Source organism: Camelus bactrianus, chromosome 10, assembly GCF_048773025.1.
Source record: "Camelus bactrianus isolate YW-2024 breed Bactrian camel chromosome 10, ASM4877302v1, whole genome shotgun sequence".
NCBI lineage: Eukaryota > Metazoa > Chordata > Mammalia > Artiodactyla > Camelidae > Camelus > Camelus bactrianus.
Window position 1 is genome coordinate 48368697 of NC_133548.1, and position 20815 is coordinate 48389511.

Consider the following 20815-nt stretch of genomic DNA (forward strand, 5'->3'; position numbering starts at 1 on the left):
ATTGGTATCATTCTATATATATATTACTCTACAGCTTGGGTTTTTACTTAACATCTTGAAACTGTTTCCAAATTCATATAGATACACTTCTTTTTTTAAATTCCTGCATAGTGCTCTATATTGTGAATTAACATATTTTTGTTTTACAAATAAATGGACTCAGAGGGATTGAGAAAGTTGCCCTAGGTCATGCAGCTACCTATCAGCAAACCTGCTAATTAAGCAGGTTAAGCTTAACTCCAGAATTAATACTATTTCCATTAAATTAGGAGTTCTTAACCTTTTTTGAGTCTCAGACTGCTTTGAGAATTTGATGAAGTTCTCCTTAGGAAAAAGTGCACATTTTGAGAACTTCTTTGCATAGAATTTTATGAGGTTCAGGGATACCCAGGCCCTTCTATGGATCGTCTCCTCCCCAAGTACAGTCCATCTGCACTAAACCATACACAACACTAGTGGGTTTGCTCTCCACTTGGTCACTTAGTTCCTCCATTCTGTGGTCATGCGCGCCCTTAGATTCTGGCTAGCCATTTTTTAAATACATAACATGGATGTAACTCTTCTCTTGTGTTTGGAATCAGTAAAGCTTCTCAGACTCCCTTGTACTATTGGGGGTCGATGACAAGGCTCTATCTTTTTGAAATGGAAGAATCCCAGGTTTCCTTTGAACTGTGAATTCTTGTGTTCCAGGTAGCCACATGGGAGAAGCAGATCTATACATGCTGTCGGGATGGTCTTGTGCGACGCTATCAGCTCTCTGACCTCTAACGCCTTGGGAAGAAGAGTCCCAGTTAATGAAAAAGATTGACTCTGACAACAATGAGCGGAAACATTATCAAGGGTCATGGGTTCGGGCACCCTTTGAAAGTCACAGAAAGTGAGCTGCATTGGCCCATGTGGAACTATCATTCCATGATAAAACCTATGTTGAGCTGAGTAAGAAGCTCACATGTGTTCACTGCATTTGTCCTAACTTCTCCCTATATATACTCATCCCAGCAACACAGGACAAGGATACAGATGCTTACAGTTTGATCTGATACTGCTTGTGTTAAGTGTTTACAAGGACTGGAGGACTAAAGCCTGTTCTCTGGAGGAAATAAAGAAAATATGTTTGGAGGAGTCTGAACTTGAGAAACTTTGTTAAATATTCTTGCTTGAGTAAAAAGTCAGTCAAGCTGATGGAATTCCTTTCTCAGGCACTTCCTGTTGGCCTGGCTATAGGGAAGGACTACTTGACAGTAGCAGTAAATGGCCCACAAGCAGCAACCTGGGAAAGATTTTTATACAGGTAGGGTAACCAACTGTCCCAGTTTTCCTTGGACTGAGGGATTTTCTGCTAGATGGGACTTTCAGTCCCAGGCAAACCGATATGATTGGTTAGCCTTTATTCAGGTGATGAAGTTGAATCATACCATTGTAAAGGCGGCAGCTGTCAAAGTGCAGTCCCTGGAATAGCTGCATCAATATCACCTGGGAACTTGTTAGAGATAGAAATTCTTGGATCCACCTCAGACTTAAATGAGAAGTTCTGTGCATGGGGCCCACAATCAGTATTTGAATAAACTTTCCAGGTGATTCTGATGCCTGCTAAAGTTTGAGAACAAGAGAAAGACAGTGAAGGGCACTTTAGTCATAGATGGAATCCAGAGCTTAAGGGATGGCAAGACTGGTCTATTGGAGAGGAGGCTGGAGAGGTTGGCAGGGTCCAAATAATGAAAATACCAGGTAAGGAGCTTGAACTTCATTTGGATGGCCATGGGGAACCAACTACAGAAGGGTTTTAAGGAAGGGTTCAACCTGGTTGCCTCTTTTTCATCCTAAACATAAAAATGGAATCATAATGTATGTATTCTATGGTTTATTTTCACTTAGTATCTCTGAGTTCTTTCCATCTCAGTACATTCAGACTTTCCTCATTCTTTTTTTTAATAATTTCTAGAGTATGAATTTAATAATTTCTGTATCAGTTACATTTTAGAGCTTATTAGATAAAAGGTTTCTTGGAGGATGCAACATGTATGTTAAGATCAGGATTTATTTAAAAGAAGAAGGTAATTCCTGGGTAGGGTAAGAGTATGGTTTACAGAGTTTGTAAAGGCTGTTGGTAAGACTCAAAGAGATAAAGTGATTTGCCAACAATCATAGAAAGTAGGAACTTGAACATAGTTTATCTTAACTTTGAATCGCATTTTTTCTTTCCTGTTGCTTATGCTTAAACCAAATTGAAAATACAATACTGTGGTTCATTGAGTATCTGAAAATAAAATACTGTGGTTCATTGAGTATCTGCTGGATATCTACTCTGTTCTAGGTACTATATTTAAATATTTAATCCTCACTAACACTCTTAAAAAAGAAATGGTATTATTTCTATTTAACAGATAAGGAAACTGAGGCTCAAGAAATTAAGTACCAGAGCCTCAATTTGGACCTTGCTCTGTCTGTCTCCAAGGTCCATGCTCCTTTCACTACACCATGGGGTTACAAGACCTGGGACTAGAGCAGTTTCATTTAAGGAGTGATTTGTGATAGGCTCAGGTAGACCCAAAAGGACATATTTCAGAGCTCAGAAATTTTGAATCACAGGAAGTCCAGGGGAGTCCTCTAAGAAGTCAGATTAACAAAACAAGATGAGGGAGAATATGACCGAGTTCACACAACAAGTGTGTCTCTGAGTAGGCATTCCAGGACTCGCTCTTTTCCATTGCCATCACATTCACAAGCTCCTTTTCGCAGGTCTCCATAGGTGATATCCTGGCTGTGATGGATGAAATGACCCTTGACAGCTATCCTGAAATCCAGACCCAAGCAGAAGGAGCGGAGGCTAGCTCTCAGGTACCACCAAAGCTTTGTTTACTGTGAATGGAATAATCCCCGCTTTGCAGCAGACAAAGCTTGTTTTTACTTTTGGGTTGAGGAGCGCATTCTGGGTAAGGAAGGGTAGACAACCCCCATCCACAGCACTAAAGGCCCAGTGAAGCTCTGTGGAAGACCTTGTTTCTTGGCTTTTGGTGCCCCCTTGTGATTTCTTGTGAGAAGTGCTATTTCTCAGATCTGAAAAGCTGGCAGCGGCATCAGCTATTGTGTACATGTTTTTGTGTGCCAGGCACAGTCCTCACAATAGCCTTGCAAAGTAAAGGGTTTTTTTTCTTCAACAAGTGTCTTTGTGGATATATTTCGTATTCTTTTTCTAATTTACTTTTTATTTTGAAATAATTTCAAACTTACAGAAAAGCTGTAAGAGTAGTTCAGAGGATTCCAGTATATCCCCACCCAAATCTCCCAGTTGTTAACTATATATTATGTTTATCATTCTCTCTCTTTCTATTTTATATAGTACATATTTTCATGCAGGTTATGTATGCTACATTTTTTTCTGAATCATTTGAGAGTAATACACAAATATTATGTCCACTTACCTTTAAATACTTAAAGGACACTGTTCCATAACCACAGTACATCTATCAAAACAAGGAAACTCACACTGATCCTGTACTGTCATCCGGTCTGCAGACCCCATTCAAATTTTGCTGGTTGTCCCAACGGTGTTCTTTATAATCACTCTTTCCTTTGGGTTCCAGGATCTAATCCATTTATTTTGCCTTTATTTGCCTTCTGTCTGGAGTATGTCCTCAGTTTTTCTTTGTGTTTTATAACCCTGGTATTTTTGGAATATAGGCCACTTTGGGTTTGTCTGATGTTTCCTCATGATTAGATTTAGGTTAGGCATTTTGGCAACAATACCCCAAAAGTGATTCTCTGTCCTAAGAACATCATATTGGAAGCCACACAATGTTGACTTGTCTCATTGCTAGTGATGTTAGCCCTTTTTTTTTTTTGGAGATATAATTCACAAGCCATAAAATTTATCCTTTTAAAGTATACAATTTAGTGGTTTTTTAGTAAATTCACAAGGTAGTGCAGCCATCACCACTCATTCCAGAACATTTCATCACCCCAGAAAGATACTTCATATCCTTCAGCAGCCACTCCCCATGCCCCAGCCCTGGCAACCACTAATCAACTGACTGTCTCTATGGATTTGGCTATTCCGGACATTTTATATAAATGGAATCATACAATATGTAGCCTTTTGTATCTGGCTTATTTCTCTTAGCATAATGTTTTCAAGGTTCATTCACTTTGTAGTATGTGTCAGTACTCTATTCCGTTTTGTTGTCAAGGAACACCCCACTTGTAATGGTTAATTTTATGTGTCAACTTGGCTGGGCCATTTGCCCAGACAGTTGGTCAAGTATTCTGGATGTTTCTATGAAGGTATTTTTTGGATGAGATTAACATTTAAAATCAGTGTATTGTGGGGGGACGGTATAGCTCAAGTATTAGAGCATGTGGTTATCATACACAAGGTCCTGGGTTCAATTCCCAGTACCTCCTCTAAAAATCAATCAATAAATAAGTAAACCTAATTACCTCCCACTCAAAAAAAAAAAAAAGATGTTAAAAAAATAAATAAATAAAGTAAAATAAATGTATTTTGAGTGAAGCAGATTACCTTCCATAACATAAGTGGGGCTCATCCAATTTTGAAGGCCTTAATAGAGGAAGACTGACATCCCTCCAGCAAGAAGGAATTCTGCCAGAGGATTGCCTTTGGACTTGAAATACAACTCTTCCCTGGGTCTCCCACTTGCAGGCCTACGCTGCAGATTTTGGACTCTTCAAGCCTCATGATCACGTAAGCCAATTCCTTAAAATAAATCTCTGTATACATACACACATCTTCTTGGCTCTGCTTCTCTGGAGAACCCTAATACACCATTGTAGGGATATACCACAGTTTTTTAATCCATTCATTAGTTGATGGACATTTGGGTTACTTCCATTGTTTAGCTATTATGGATAATGCTGCTATGAACATTTGTGTACAGGCTTTTATGTAAACATATGTTTTTCATTCTACTGTCAGTGGAACTTCTTGGTCATGTGGTAACTCTATGTTTAATGTTTTGAGAGACTGCCAGCTGTTTTCCAAAGTGGCTGCACCATTTTACATTCCCACCAGCAATGTCTAAGGGTTCTGATTTCTCCATGTCCTTGCCAACACTTGTTTTTTTCCATCCTTTTTGTTATAGTCAGGCAATGTTAAGCCAGTTAAAATGGTGTCTACCAGGTTTCTCCACTGGAGAGTTCATAAGTATTTTGAGGGGAGATACTTTGAGACTATATAAATAACCTATTCCTCATCAATATTGCATCAGCTGGTTTTAGCATTCTTTGATGATTTCTGTCTGAATCAGTTATTCCTATGATAATTGCCAAATGGTGATTTTCTAATTCTATTATTCTTTTTACATTTATAATCAGCATTCTACTATAAGAAAGAACTTTCCCTTCTCCGTTTATTTATTTGTTCTCTCAATTATTCATCATAAATATATTAGTATAAATTACTCATGGACTCATCTTTTATTCTATGGATTATAATCCATTATTACTATTATTTACTTTGGTATTTAAATTGTCCAAGTTGGCCCAGTGGGAGCTTGTTCAAGCTGGATCCTGTGTCCATTTGACATGTTTCCATCATTCTTTGAGCATTTCTATATTTTCTGGTACCACAGGATACTCAAGCCTCAAGTTATACTTCCCCTCCCCAGCTCGGGAATCAGTCATTTGCCTAAATAGCCCTGGTCCCTTTTAATGGAGAATGGTATTCAGAAACCAATATCTGGGTACCAATATGCTCTTTACTTCTGGGGTATTACTGCTCCTAGGCCCTATCAGTAGACAATACATATATACTTCTCTCTTTCTACAACCATCATTCTATATATATTAAAAGTCATGTGTTCACATTTACGTCTCCAATGCCACAGGGTTTATTTCTAGCCTTCTATGTAAATAGCTCCTTTCTCCAACAGTGAGAAACTTGGATCTCATGACTCTCAGTATATTCACTTTTTTGCTCAGTACCTCTGTGAGGAACCAGTCTGCCAGCCACACAAACTGTCTCCTCCCTTTCACCACAGCCCCTGCACACCTCCGATAGGGTCTCCTTCTCCCTCTGCATTCATGACAGCCAGTCCCAGGCTGAGCAAGGCCTTCCTCCAAGTCTCTGAATTTAATTTTTAATAACATTTTTTTCTGGTAATAAGAGTAAGACAAATGGCCAATACACAAGAAAAGATGCTCGATTTCAGTAGTTAAATAAAAAGGCAAATACAGAAGAAAATTTGGAAATGCAAAAAGTATCAAGAGTAATTCCATATTTTCATTTTGCAACCAGACAACTGTAGCTATGAAGTAATTGTTTTAAGGTCATAAAACTAGTAGCTAACAGATAGGATTTGGCTCTGACTTTACTGCCTCAATGCTGAGGGAGCTTCTTCTATGTGATAAGTGCTTTTGTATAGTTTAATATGTTTACACCAACCCTGTGGTGGAGTTCATGTTGATAACGCCATTTATTCAAAGAAACTTAGACATGGGGCCATTAAATAAACATGCTTCAGGTCACACAAATGGCATGTAAGCACAGCAGCATCAAGATATGGTCACTTTCTAACAACTCAACTCACCCAAAACCTACACTTTGTGTCTTAATTGATTGCTCTGCCCTTTGGCCTAACTCCAAAAGTGCGTTTTACCACTTCTAGATATACCTAAATATACCTAAAATAGATCTTTTGCCTCAAATAATATGAAAGAGCTACTTTTAAGGCAGGCCCTCCTCTGTAACAGTGTGGCTTCAGAGGACCCAGGAAAGTTCCTAAATATCTCAGTCACTATCATCTGAAATGCCATCAAGGCACATCAGGCTTTTCCATCTACAATTAGAGATGAGGTTTAAAATGTAGCACTGCTCTTTCCCTGTGTAACTGATACTAGATCGTTTCTTAAGAACACATTTCTGTTTCAGAGGAGTAAGAGGCTGAGTGAGGGAGTAGTGCTCAAGAGAAGATACTCCTGAAAAAGGAGGAGGAGGAAGGGGAGAGGAAGGGCTATAGTGTGGCACTGGCCCAGGAATAGACCAATGGAACAATGGTCCAGATACAAACCTATGCATATGTAGAAACTTCGTATGTAACACAGCAGTCAGTACAGATTGTGGGAAAACAATGAACTGTTAAATAAATGGTTCTGGGACAGTGGGATATCTAAAAAAAAATGATACCTACCTGGCACCATATACAGAAAAATAAGTTCTAGGTAGATTAAAAATTTTAAAGTTAAATGGACTTTTGGAAGAACATGTAAGTGAAGATTTTTATGACCTTATATAGGGAATATTTCTTGAACTAGACAGAAAAGGTAGAAACAAAAGAAACATTGATAAATTTGACCCCATTAAAAAAATGCTGAAAAGACAAGCTCCAAGGTGAAAGGGGTTTGTATTTTATACTATCAACAAAAAAACATAAAATATAAAGAGTCACAAAAAATTGATTAAAAAAAAGTATAGCCTAATAGAAAAATGGACAAAAAATGTAAATAGGCATTTCAGACAAGGAAAAACAAATGGCCAATGAACATGAGAAAAACCTTCACGAACAAATGCAAATTAAAATCTATAAAGATGCTGTTTCACACCTATATTGGCAAACATTTAAAAACTTGACACCAAGGATTGGTGAGAACGTGGAGCAAAAAGGAACTGTCACACACTGCTGTTCTGCCACTGTAAATGAGAATCACCACCTCAGAAAACTGTCTGTTACCTTGCAGTTGATGCACATGCCCAAATACTCAGCATCAACAGAGAATGCTATACAACCGCTGTGAAGATAAGTCACACACACACACACACACACACACACACACACACACACACACACACACACACACAATTTGCATGAATAATACCATTTAAATAAAGTTTAAAAATATGAAAAGTTAAATAATGTTGTTTGGGATACATGCAGTGGTGTGTGAAGCTGGCTTGTGCCACCTTGGAAAACAGCACTGCTGCCCTCCAGGAGGTGGAGCAGAACTCCTCACTCTTGAAGGGTGGGCTGCAAAATGACTTCCTTCAAAAGAGTACAATCCAGAAATGGGGAAACAAAAATAACTTTATGGGGGAGAAACCTGACAAGCACTACCTCAGCAGGTGATCAACATCAACAGTGGTAAGTTATGGTGATGGTGTGTGCCTCTGACCTGATGGGAGGAGGGTGGCACTCTACCTCTATGGTCTCCTTCCAAAACGCCCCAACCCCTATCTGATCATAAGAAAAACATCAAGCAGATCCCAGCTGAGAGACATTCTACAAAATACATGACCAATACTCCTTAAACTGTGAAAGTTACCAAAAACAAGGAAAGTTTGAGAAACAGTTGCAGCCAAGAGGAGCCTAAGGAGACGTGACAACTAAGTGCAATGTGATATCCTGGATCAGATCTTGGAACAGGAGAAAAAGAGAAAAAGAACAGCATTAGCTTAAAAACTAGGAAATCTGAGTAAAGTATGGACTTCCTCTGTTATAAATGATATAACAATATTGGTTATTATTTGTGACAAACGTACCATACTCATGTAAAGTCTTAATAATAGGGGAAACCAGGTGTGGGGTATATGGGAGAACTCATCTTCATAACTTTTCTGAAAATCTAAAACCATTCTAAAATAATTATTTTTTAAAAATAGCCAAATGTATTTGTTCTTAAAACTTTTTGTTAAAACTAATTACTACTCTCCTTAAAAACTCTCTCTCTGGTTTCTGAGTTGAGTGACCCTTGTCAGGCTCACAGAATCAGTTCTTTGATTCCTTTTTTTCTTTTGGTCTTCTGTGAGGCAGAGCTGAGAAGGTAATTTGCTTAGGCAGGAAGGACTACAACTCCCAGAGTGCCCCTGTGCGGTTGTCAGGAGCAACCAAGGAACGCAAACTAACAGCCCTGCTGGAGTCAGGACTACCCACCCACTGACAACCAGCCAGCCATGGGCCAGGATTATTACTCTGTGCTCCAGATCACTCGCAATTCAGAGGATGCCCAGATCAAGAGCGCGTAAGTTGGGGTGGGAGTGAGGCTTTTGGGTTGTGTTGGGGAAATCCCCACTTTCATCTCTTCCAAACTGAACTTCCCTGCACAGTTTAGGCAGACAAGATAAACCTTGTTCCTTCTCTTGCTTCTTGCACACCTACATCCTGGCTTTGGGCTGAATCAGGGTTCCCAATCCATCATCCTTTACCCTGCCTGCCCTCCTGGGTGCCCTGCTTTCCCTAGCAATGAAATGGGGACTGAGGAGACTTTAATATTATGGAGACCCAAAGGATTGTGAACAGGAGAGTGACCTGACAGATGTGTTACAAATTTTATTTTGGCTGACACGTGGGGTTTTCGCATTTAATAAACTGCATCTCTGAATAGTTCCATCAAGTCTTGGGGATTTACAGTGTTTCTTAAAAAAGTCTAGGACAGGAATCAGCACGTTTTTCTGAAAAAAAATTTTTTTGACGAATATTTATCGAGCATCTACCATATGGGTTAGGTATAGTCTCAACAGCTGGAGATATGAATCAGATGTGCAGGTTAATTTTGTTGGTGAATACAGATGTTGAATAAGTCACAGCAAGCATGATGAGGGTTAAAAAAGGGGATATACGGGGTATGTGGAAGCTATATTGGAAGGAGAGAGTCCACTTTGGAGGCTGTCATGGTAATCATGGCAAAAGATGAGGCTTGAAGCAGGGCAGTGGGCTGGGGAGAAAAGAAATAATGGACTTGGCCATTAATTAGATCATTAGAGGGTAAAGAAAAGGGGAGGAGTCTAAGTTCAGTTAAGGTTGGGTAGTGGTAATAGCTATACTTACTGAATTGTGCAGATGCTGTTCTGAGAATGTTCCATCATTATTTCACTTATCACAGCAGCCCTGAGAGGTAGGTGCCATTATTATCCCAAGGCCATGTGCCAATAACTAGCAGAGTCAGTATTCAGACACCTTGCTGACTATAATTGCCCACTGGAGCCAAGTCCTGTAGGGGACCTCTGGGGGTTAAGTGTCTACAGTGTGGTTGGAGAAACAAGACACAAATTCATGAAACAGAACAATTTAGGACTGTGTGTGATGTCACCCAGTGTTCACAATATCTCCCTGGCCAGTGACACCTGTCTAGGGAAAGGTCACAAGGATGGAGGGCAGTTTGGAATGCAGAAAGATAAGCCCAAATTAAGCAATGGAAAGAGCAAGGTCTGAACCTAGGTTCTACTTGGTAGCTGTGTGACATGGGCAAATTGCTTAACCTCTCTGAGCTTCAGTTTCCCCATCTCTAAAAAAATTTAAAGGGTTGTTGTGGTATTGAAGTGGAATTATATGAGATAATGAGTATGAAAATGCCCAGCAACTATTTGCATCTGAAACCATGTCATATGAAGAGTGATTAAAAGAACAGTATATGTTCCAAACAATATCCTTAACCCTTCTCCCCTGAAACAGCTCTTAAGGGATGAGTCACATGTTTGACACGCTCCTATGGTAGTACCTAGATTTTGACACCTCCCCCCAAAAAAGGTTAAATTTATGTAATGAAGAAAAGTACCATGATGATTCATAATTGCCCAGCTATTAACTTCTCAATATATTCATTCTAGACTGCCACGCCTGGACTGTGACTTCACCCCTTTCTCTCCCACTTAGGAAAGCAGGTGAATGAGAGTGATGTTACTGCATCTTTAAACTACTCAAATTTACATGAAAAACTGAACTCTTCTCAAACCTTGTTACTTTTTCTCACTGTTAGAGTTCTCTTGCAATTTCATACTTGACTGCAGCGTTTGTAGTTGAGAAGGGCTGGTTTGGAAGTCTCAGGGAGGTTGTGACAACCAATTATAAGGTCGGGGGCAGTCAGGGCACCTCAGGGCTCCTAGTATCAGGAGCCTGGGCTGTCCCTTGTAGTTTCCCTCCTACCTCTCACACCGTAATTCGTGGTCCCTAATTAAACTCTCCACAAATCTCTTTCCTCCTGGGACCCTGATGATACCTCAGATGCTGTGGGTGTGGCATCTCTGAGTGGTGGGATTGGGCAGATACAGAAATGAGGAAGAGAATGAGCACAGAGGTGGGGGACAGTGAGAGGACCTGACCTGTGGCCAGTGCCTCTGACACCAAGCCCTCTGACACCTTATTTTATCTAATCTTCCCAAGAGGCCTGTGTGTCAGTTTGGGCACCAAGACAGGATTAGATGTGCAAGAAGTGTTTTAAGGGAAACCCCTGTGAGGGTGAAGAGGGAGCAGGAGTGTGCAGACCACAGTGCAGATCTGATACATGTGAAAGGAGAGGGGGAGGGAGGGCTGAAGTGTGGTCTGGAAAAATCTCAGCCAGGCTGATAGGGAGGCCTCAGGCAGAGGTTGCGTATTGGAGGAGGCCTGGGTCCTGTAGGGAAGAGCCAGCACTGATACCCCCACCAAGCTGAGGCATTGGCTGGGAGCCGCTCAGAGCCAGTGCAGCCTCACACAAATGGCCAGGAGGACAGCTGCTGGTGCTGTCAGTCAACTGTGCTCCCTACACTGGGTTCTCTTCCCAGGGCTCTGAGTGATGCTCCTCCCCGGCCACCACAGCCCTGACTTACAGCTGGAGCATCAAAGCTCCAGGAGGCCACCAGGCAGCAGAGCCAGCTCTGAGCCGTGGTCTGAGTCTCAGGATACTAACCCTTGCTCCTCTAGGTATCGGAAACTTGCCCTTAAGAACCACCCATTTAAGTCCATTGAGCCATCCTCGGCAGAGACATTCAGGCAAATAGCAGAGGCCTACGATGTGCTGAGCGACCGTGAGTAACAGGGCTGAGCGTGGAGGGTGGCCCTCTGTCCTGCATCTATGTTAAGATCATTCCTTATGTCTCCGAGTGTCAGGCTTTCTGAGGGGGCCCAACAGAGAATAAACGTTCTTCGCTGCTCAGCATTTAAACAAACTGAGAAAATAAACATAATTAACTGCCTTTCTCAGCAAACACCAGCTCAGGTGGAGGACGTGGTGTGAAGAGCTCCCAGATACACTGACAGGTGCCCCTCAGCAGTGCAGGACCTGGGGCAGGGCTCCTCCACATCCCCACACTCCACCCGTCCCCTGCAGGGATGCAGAGTGAGATGCTTCCTGCCCAGAGAAGAAGGCTGAGGCTGAGGCAGACACGCCTACTTATTCCTAGAAGATCACTAAAGTTTCTCCAGCCCCAAGTTTTCAGGACTTTGGACTCTAGGATTTCAAAACTCTAGAATTTTTATATTCTAAAATCTCAAGGTTCTAGGATTCTGTTTACCCCACATAAGACAGTAGCTCTATGATGACTGATACAATTCAGATCCCAGGATGATAGTCTGACCCTTAGGCCCTTGGTTTCTTCTCCAGTCCCCACCCCTCCCCCAGCAAGTCTCAGTCTTCCCTGTTTGTTGGGTATGGGGCCTTAGCTATGTCCACTCACAATGAAATTAAGCCCCTAACTTCCAAAGTCTCCCTCCAAAGACTGCCAGACAGCAGGCATTTTTGAAATAAGGCTGTTTTTCGCCTCGCCCCTTTCTCTCTGTCTCACAACCTACTTCCCAGCCCTCCAGCTCTCTCAGCCTCAAAGGCTGGCCCCCTACTCAAGGTGACACATATCCACAGCGGTGAAAAGAGGCATCTATGACAAGTTCGGAGAGGAGGGCCTGAAGGGCGGGATTCCTCTGGAGTTTGGATCACAGACCCCATGGACAACTGGTTACGTCTTCCATGGCAACCCTGAAAAGGTTTTCCATGAGTTCTTCGGGGGAGATAACCCCTTTAATGGTAAGAGGTCCTGCCTGCCCCTTTGCCTTACTGGGGAAGCACAGAGCTTTAGAAGATGCTTTTCTTTGAGTTGTTTTGTTACTGGCCAGGGTTCTTGGATTTCTTTATTATTATTTTTTAAATTTTTTAAAATTTATTTATTATTATTTTTATTGGATTTCTTAATCAATAGAAATTGATGAGAGGCCAGACAAGAAATTCAGGCAAGGCTTTACTGGGACTCGTGCTGTAGCACGAGGGAGTGAAAATGAGTAACAGGTTTCCCTGCTCCCTCCCTGAGGAGGTGGCAAACTGGTCCCTTAAATGGGGTGGTGTAGAGGTGGATCCAGGGGTTGGGCCACCCTCTTGGTAGTGCTGTGTGTGCAGGGATCATGTGCTGTGTCCTGTTTTTGTTCGGGACTCTTCAAAGTGGTGGTGAGGTTTTTGGTCTTTTTGTATCTTGTTCATAATTTGCCCTAGTTGTACCTTTTAGTCCCTTCTAGTTTCTTTGTATTTTGTTGCTAGAGGGGATGTTTGTCCAGGTGCAAGCACTGTAGCAAAGGGTCCGAGGTACCAGCCTGTCTCAGCTTTGTTTACTTGAAGAAATATATATAGTACATGGTGGGAAAAAACAACAACAAAAACCCAATTCATTGAAAAAGAAATAAATCCCAGCCCTCCATCCCTTCCCCAGAAGCAGCCACTCATTATTAACAGTTTATGTATCTTTCTAGAAATATTCTATGCATTTATGAGCTTATATTTATTTTTTATGTCTTTTATTTTAAGGTAATAGGGCCACATAGTACACATTGATTTTTTTCACTTATACTTAGCGATTACCTTCTTATACATTATATTATATACAGATCTACTTTATTCATTTTAATGGCTGCATAAGATTTCATTGTACAGGTGTATGTTAGTCAGCTGAGTACAGGGATGGATGGGAGGATGATCCCAGGTCCTAGAAAAACTGACAAAGAATTGACTTCCAAGATTCAGTCATCTTGCAAGGACAGTTCACCTTCAGACCTGTCTTGCTGGCTCCATTGAAGCAACTCAGAATCATGATTTTCATTGCCTGGCTTCCCCAGCCCCTTCTCCCTGGCTATATCACAGCCTGTCTACATTTCAAAAGTTCTCTCTTCCTTGTCTCCATGTTAATATGCTTTGTGGCTGGCTGCTTCTCCACATCAGAGGTCCTGCCCACTGTGCATTGCCTTCACCTGTCGGCCAGAGGAGGCTGAGTTTATAAACTCCATGTGAGACTGGAAAAAGCAAGGGACTTGGAGTCAGAGGACCTGTCTCAAATCCATGCGCCACCACTTATGAACTGTGTGATTCTGGGCAAATCAATTCACCTCTCTGAAACAGCTTCCTCATTGTTAAATAGCCATTCCTCACAGGTCATTATCAAATGAGATTAATGTTTATGAAAACAGGCTTTGCATTCAGAAAAATACCATACGATGGGCCTGTCTTTCAGGGACAGATCCATGGAGAGAGGCTGTTCAGAGGAGCCAAACCAGAGCTTACAGGGGCATCGCCTGTTCATGGTTCAGGGGTCCCTAAGGCAGTTCCCAGGAGCTATACTGCTATAGTGCTTCACCCCAGGGGTTCTTGTGTCCCATCTCCCTGCAGAATTGCAGGGCTGGGCTTCCTGTGACCTGGGTTTTGAGGTGTCTGAGACCTGGCATATCATGGGTGCTATGTGAACAAATGAATTCAGTGGTGCAAGAGGGGACCTGGTAATTCATAGGCCTCTTGATGACCCATCACATCTTAAGGCGACAGAGTGAGACTCTGCCTTGCCCCCCAGCCTAAGGTCATTGTACTATTCTAGCCTATGAAGTTCTTTTTGTGGCACAAACTATGAGGGGCAGAGTACAGAAAAGCTGAATCATGACAGAGACCACTGACTACAGTTTACAAACGGCTTCACATCTAGCATTAAGCCTAGTGGTTAAGGACAGTGGTTCTATAGTCATATCATCCTGGGTTCAGATCCCAACTCTACTTACTTGCTGTGAGACGGTGAGCTCTTTGACCTCTCTGGGTCAATGTGATAATAATACAAAGAGCTGAAAACAACACCTGACCCATGGTAAGCTCTCAGCTAGTTTTAATTCATCATCATCTTGTTATCTGATCCTCATGGTGGAAGGCAGGTCAGGCATGTTACCCCACCCCACAGAGTGAGAAACTGAAGCCTGGACAATTGCACTGCGCATCACAGGGAAGGGGCTCTTTGCACTAGGATGGAAGGTGGGACAGCAAGAGGGGTTATGAGTGTAGAGCTGGGCAGGGGCAAAAGAAGTTGAGGAGAGAGGAGTTTGGGGACACACTGGTGATGTCTCAAATTTGTTAGGGCTTAACTGTGCTCCTCCCACATCTCAGCTGCTGACTTCATAGAAATTTGAATCTGGGGTCTCTAGTGGTCTTGAGCTGGACTGGACAGTGAGAGGCAGTGGAGCTTGGGGAAAGGTAGGGAGAACTGGCAGGCTCTGACCCTCCTCCACAAAAGCTAACAGCGTGTCATTTCTGCACTACCAGGCACTGCCACCAGAGGGCACTCCTCTCCTGAGGGACACATCCCTGATTTTGGCGGTAGAGTGGGGATGGAGTCCAAAGCAGAGATGAAGCAGTGGAGAGTGGCAAGGGACAGTAATAATTGGATTTGCAGTTGAGGACAGCTCGTTGGACTGACCAAACTGTCTGAATATGCAAAGTGGGAATAGGAGGCTGGATATAACACTTGGAAACTGAAGAGGTAGGGGGGTTGTCTACGAATCCAAGTCTCTGGACACAATTTCTCTTACTCCTTACTTCTCCCCACCTCCTGCAGAGTTTTTTGATACAGAAAGAAATGAGGTGGATTTGAACTTTGGGGGGCTCCGGGGCCGAGGGGTCAAGAAACAGGACCCCCCAATTGAACGAGACCTCTACCTGTCCCTGGAGGACTTATTCTTTGGCTGCACCAAGAAAATTAAGATCTCTCGAAGGGTGAGTACTTGGGAGCCACCTTCTATCCCCTCCAACCCTACTGGTCACCTCCTTCCTGACCCTAACTGGAGACCTCATATATAGTCTCCCATGGAATCATGGAATCTTAGATTTAGAATTCTAAAATCTGAAATTTGGAAGGGACAGTTGAGGATGTAACCGAGCAGGACCGTATGGGGCCTTCCCGGGACAGACCTCTCCCAGATATCCTCTGCTGTAGTTCCTTTCTGGAGTACCCAGATAATAGTATCTCATCTCATACATCCAAGTTTTTCAGATGCTAAAAACCACCACCAAATGGAAGAAATTAACTACTTGATGATCATGAGCACTTAGCCCTCCTTCTGGCACCTAAGGATTGATCACTATCAACCAATCAGAGAACTGCACAGCTGATCACATACCTTGGGACGCCCCTCCCTCAGCTGGCCTTTAAAAATGCTCAGCTGAAACCCTTGAGGGAGTTCAGGGTTATTTTTAGGGGGCACGAGCCACCCATTCTCCTTGCTTGGCCCTGCAGTAAACCCATCTCTGCTCCAAACTCCAATGTTTTCCTATTGTTTGGCCTCACTGTGCACATGGTCTTGTGTTCAGTAACAAGGGAATTAGCCTGGTTCTTTCTCAGTGCAGGAATCCCCTCTGCCTGCTCCTAACTGGGATGAGAGCTCTCCCTTCTCAGTTCAGCCCCATCCCTGAGGGAAGAGGAGGAGAATCTCCTGTGAATTCTGGTCTCTGGGTGTTTCCAGACAATACCCTCTGGGTTTCATCTGTGTGTACACCCCATGAATAAGAAGGAGCAGTGTGGGCATGGGGGGTGGGCTGGGGGACAGTCCTCCCAGGGTCCAGTCCTTGGCTTGGCCCTGTCCCATGGTCCAGCCCTGTACTAGGCACATGAGCAAGGTCCCCTCATACCTTTGCCCAGCAGAGGAGTTGCCAACTGGAGCCATGCTTTCCACAGATGGCACCCATCTGGGCATGTGATTGGGGAATGAATGGAAGACATAAGAGATGGTAAGGCTGAGATATGTCGACCTCCAGTGGTATTTCTCCCTTTGGGATTAAGAGACCTGCCAGAGGCTCAAGGCCAAGCTTCTGGGGTGGGTGAGGAACTGAGTTCATGTTCACTGTGTGTCTGTTAGTGGCCAGGGCCACATAATTTCTAGGGCTGGAATTGTGGCCTTGATCAAATCATGGTGACTGCTTGGCATCTCAGGCCCCAGCCACATCGCTCGCCCTGCCATCCTGGAATCATAAGTTCTTGGTTCCAGTGGAATAGGGTGGGCATGGGGATGGCTCGGGCAAGTTCTCCCTGTTGCTAGAGGATTGAGCTGAGCATAGATCCCACAGACCATCTTTCACATGGGTAAAGGCCCACTGGGAAATCCTGAGCAAACCTCCCTCCCCTGTCATTTCACTACAGGTGCTGAACGAGGATGGGTACTCCTCTATCATCAAGGACAAGATCCTCACAATTGATGTGAAGCCTGGTTGGAGGCAGGGCACACGTATCACCTTCGAGAAGGAAGGGGACCAGGTGAGAGAGAGGGACGCTGACTAGAGTCAGTCACCAGGGCTCATGTGGTGGAAAGACTGAGGTGGAAGGAGGCAGTGCTTTTTCTTGCCTCTGGGAGCCCTGATCTGGCAGGGCGAACACAGGAGTGACTGAGCTGATCCCTAATGTGCCTTCCAAAGGACAGGCGGGGGTTGGTGGGAAGTAGGATTCACTGGGGTAGGCTTCTCAGAGGAGGGGCTATGAGGCCAAACTGAAAAGGCCCTTCCAGAAAACCTGGTCTAATCTCCTTTGTTCACATGAAGACATGGAGCCCAATAGAGGCGGGAACTTGATCAAGGTCACAGAGCCAATCAGTCCTTGTCACTCTTTGGCCTCCCCTGCCCAGGGTCCCAACATCATCCCAGCGGACATCATCTTCATCGTAAAGGAGAAGCTACACCCTCGCTTCCGCAGGGAGAATGACAACCTCTTTTTTGTGTACTCCATCCCCTTGGGCAAGGTGAGTGGGTGAAGTGGAGGAGCAAGGGGTGGGCAGATCAGAATGAGGCCCCCAACCCCACCACACCCCATATAAGGCCTGAAGGCAAGGAGGCCTCACCTTCCACTCACCCCGGTGCATGGTGCAGCCTCCAGAACTTGAGGAATGCCACACAGCATCTTCGTGGCTGTCTTCACTCCTGACTGTGAGTGGCCCCTCTGTGCCCTCACAACCCAAACAAGAAACGGCGCCCCAGCCTGGACTCTGCTGCCCCTCATCCACCCCACCTGCAGGCAGGCACTCAGTCAGTCCCGTCAATCCCACTGCCAAATCTCTCTCTGCCTGGTCCATTTCTGTTCATCCCCACTGCCTGGGTCTGTGCAACTGGATGTGTGCAGCAGCCTCCTCAGTGGCCCTCCTGCCTCCCTTCTCGTCTCCTCCAGACACTTCCCCACCACGTCACACTCCTGTCCAAGCATCTTTGCATGGCATTCAAGGCCTCCAGATATCTGGCCCCTGCTGATCTCATCCCCTGCATTCCAGCCACTGCCACTTAGAGCTCCTGCCCATTGGGTGCATTTTTCTTTTCACACCTGGGTTCTCTTATACATGCTGGGCCCTCTGCCTGGAGTGCTGTCTCCCCACCTCCCGTTCCTTTAAGGGCCTTATCAACTGCTACCACCGCTGTGAAGCCCTCCTGCCCCACCCCAGAATGGCTTGGGGGCCCCTCCTTGTCTCCCACTGATGCTTTTACTTCCTCTGTCATAACACATATTGACATCAGTCTCACCTACCAGACTGTGAACTCCTTGGGTGACTCACTTACTTGTTTGTCCTTGAACATCCTATTGTCTCCTTGAGGCCCAGCTTAGGGCCTGGCACTGAATAATCTCATAAAGTGCCTTTTAAACAGAATGGACATGGGGACCTTCCCTACTCACACCCTTGGCCTTAATGTCCCCTAGGCTCTGACCTGCTGCACCGTGGAGGTGAAGACCCTAGATGACCGTCTGCTCAACATCCCTATCAATGACATCGTCCAGTGAGTTCATTTGCTTGGGCCCCCATAGGCAAAAGAAGGACTGTCTGGGCTTTAGTGAGTGTGTCAGACAGGCCAGCCTGGTACAGTTGTTCAGGTTGCATCCAGCACAAGAGGGTGAAAGAGACTGAAATCCAGGCCCCACTCTGGCCAAGCTATAGGCTACATTCTCCTGGCAAATGGAGTACCTTTTTCTAACTTGCCTAAAGCCACTGAAGAGGCTAGAGGCCCCCAGTCATTTCTTGTTGCCGTCATCCTCCAGAACCTCTCTGGAGAGCTCTGAGTTGCATCCCCTAAGCCCTTTTCCAAGCCAGGTCCTTCACATGGGAAGCTTGCTCAGCTGTCCAGCACTCCCCACCCCCAACCCAGGGTCTGCTCATGTTCCTTCACTCCTTGTCTGGTTTCCCATCTTAAAAAGAGATTCCTGGAATCCTCCATCAGAGATTTCCAGCTGTCTGGAACAAGCCAGACTCCCCTTCCCTCCCACCAGTTCTAGTAGCTGGTGATTGCCCCACACCTGAGGTAATGTGAGCCAGGGTGGATGGGATCTGTTGAAGTGCTGCTCTGGGGTGCACTCTGAACCCTCTTCTTTCATCCTCCCCTGTCTCAGTCCCAAGTACTTCAAGAAGGTGCCAGGTGAGGGGATGCCATTGCCAGAGGACCCCACCAAGAAGGGGGACCTCTTCATCTTCTTTGACATCCAGTTCCCCACCCACCTCACACCACAGAAGAAGCAGCTGCTGCGCCAGGCATTGCTGACATAGTTCTGGTGGGCTGGGAGCTGGAGGAGGAAGAGGAGGCTAGCTGGGCCTTACCCTACCTGAACCCCCACAGCTTCAGGGTGGGCGGGGGGCCAGCCCACTGTACAGACATGTGAGGATGGGATGACATGGGACTTTTAAACTGACACAATAAAGTTTTATTCCCTATCCTCCAGCTACACCCAGGAGAGTGTGTGTTGGAGGGATTTATATATACAGGCCTTCTTGTGGAGCAGAGGGAAGCGCAGGGCCTAGGAAGCTGAGGACCTGGGTCCCTGTCCTGGCTGTGTGGGCACAGTCAGGCCCCTGAGGGCTCAGAGCCTACCACGTTGGTAGTGCAGGGCAGTGCTGCATGGCCTCTGAGTGTCCTCAGTCCTATTTCTCATGACACACAATCCTTAGAAGGGCAGTCTCCAGTGTGATATAGTCACATTGTACTCAGGAAAACTGAAGCACAAAGAAAACAAAATTCTTGTCCCAGGTCACACAGGGCTCAGTGACAAAGCTGTCACCAGAACCTTGAAGGCTGCTTCCCACAGATTCACCCTTCTTAGATTAGAGGCAACACAAAGGACACATGTGCTGGAAATGGCTTTGGTTTCTACCTTGCCAGTCTCCATTGCCTTGTCTGTGCAGAGGGTCAGGTCTGTGCCTGCCTCTAGGCAGGGTGGTCTAGGAGGCAGGAGACCTGGGTTCTGCTCCCAGCTCTCCCACTGACCCCCTGGGCATTATTGCTAGTCTTGTCAGTAAAGCAGAGCTCATAACTCTCCACAGGCTGCCATGTCATTAGTGTGAAAGTGCTTGGTGAATTCACTTTGATTTCAGGGTTCCAGCATTGCTGCTAACGTGGCCTGTGGGAGTGCCAGCCTCCTGGCCCAGCTGGGCCTGTGTAGACCACACCTGCCTCCCCAGGCTGACTTCAGCAGTCAACAGTGCCGCATGCACCTCTCCTGTCCTGGGGGAGGACACCCCTCACTGGAGTCTGGGTTTGGGTCTTAGCAAAGTCCCAAGTTTATATGAGAGTGGGTGGCCACTTCTGCAGTGACTTTAGAGGTGTCAGAAAAGGCCCCTTTGATATCTAGATTGCTTAGATTCCACCATAAGCACCATATTAGCATAAGGTTTTCTTAACTGGGGACTCAGCACCAATCAGCCATTTTTGAACCTCAGGGGAAAGTAGCAGGAGACCTTGAGATGTAGACTCCAGACCAAGGTTCTAGGAAGCATCTCTGCATGTTCATCAAAGAATGTGGGCTTTGGAGTTAAATACACCTCAGGTGTTCTACTTACCAGTTTTGTGCCCCTGGGCAAACTGC

At 44.8% G+C, this 20815-nt stretch overlaps 2 protein-coding genes across 13 annotated transcripts in view; both read left to right on the forward strand.

Moving 5' to 3' along the window:
- PAAF1 (proteasomal ATPase associated factor 1) overlaps positions 1 to 2288 on the forward strand; it is a 39956-nt gene extending 37668 nt beyond the window's left edge. For 2 of the 4 annotated variants that reach the window (XM_010973116.2, XM_045508829.1), the window contains one exon: positions 691 to 2288. In XM_010973116.2, coding sequence (XP_010971418.2) covers positions 691 to 768 — 78 coding nt within the window. In that variant the 3' untranslated portion in view covers positions 769 to 2288. The remainder of the gene's footprint in view (positions 1 to 690) is intronic. The other 2 variants (XR_006721117.2, XR_006721118.2) reach the window with 2 other exon arrangements.
- Positions 1157 to 20815, forward strand: part of DNAJB13 (DnaJ heat shock protein family (Hsp40) member B13) — a 65212-nt gene continuing 45553 nt past the window's right edge. For 5 of the 9 annotated variants that reach the window (XR_012509743.1, XR_012509742.1, XR_012509744.1 and 2 more), the window contains exons 1-6: positions 10616 to 11731; positions 12562 to 12723; positions 15551 to 15708; positions 17129 to 17242; positions 17607 to 17720; positions 18665 to 18741. Coding sequence is in view for 5 of the 9 variants with exons in the window: in XM_074372613.1 (XP_074228714.1) it covers positions 11500 to 11731; positions 12562 to 12723; positions 15551 to 15708; positions 17129 to 17242; positions 17607 to 17720; positions 18665 to 18741 (857 nt within the window). In the remaining 4 variants the exon portion in view is untranslated. Of the gene's footprint in view, positions 1292 to 2739; positions 2839 to 4556; positions 8971 to 10615; positions 11732 to 12561; positions 12724 to 15550; positions 15709 to 17128; positions 17243 to 17606; positions 17721 to 18664; positions 18742 to 19348; positions 19668 to 20815 lie in introns of those variants that run through there. The other 4 variants (XM_074372616.1, XM_074372614.1, XM_074372615.1 and 1 more) reach the window with 4 other exon arrangements.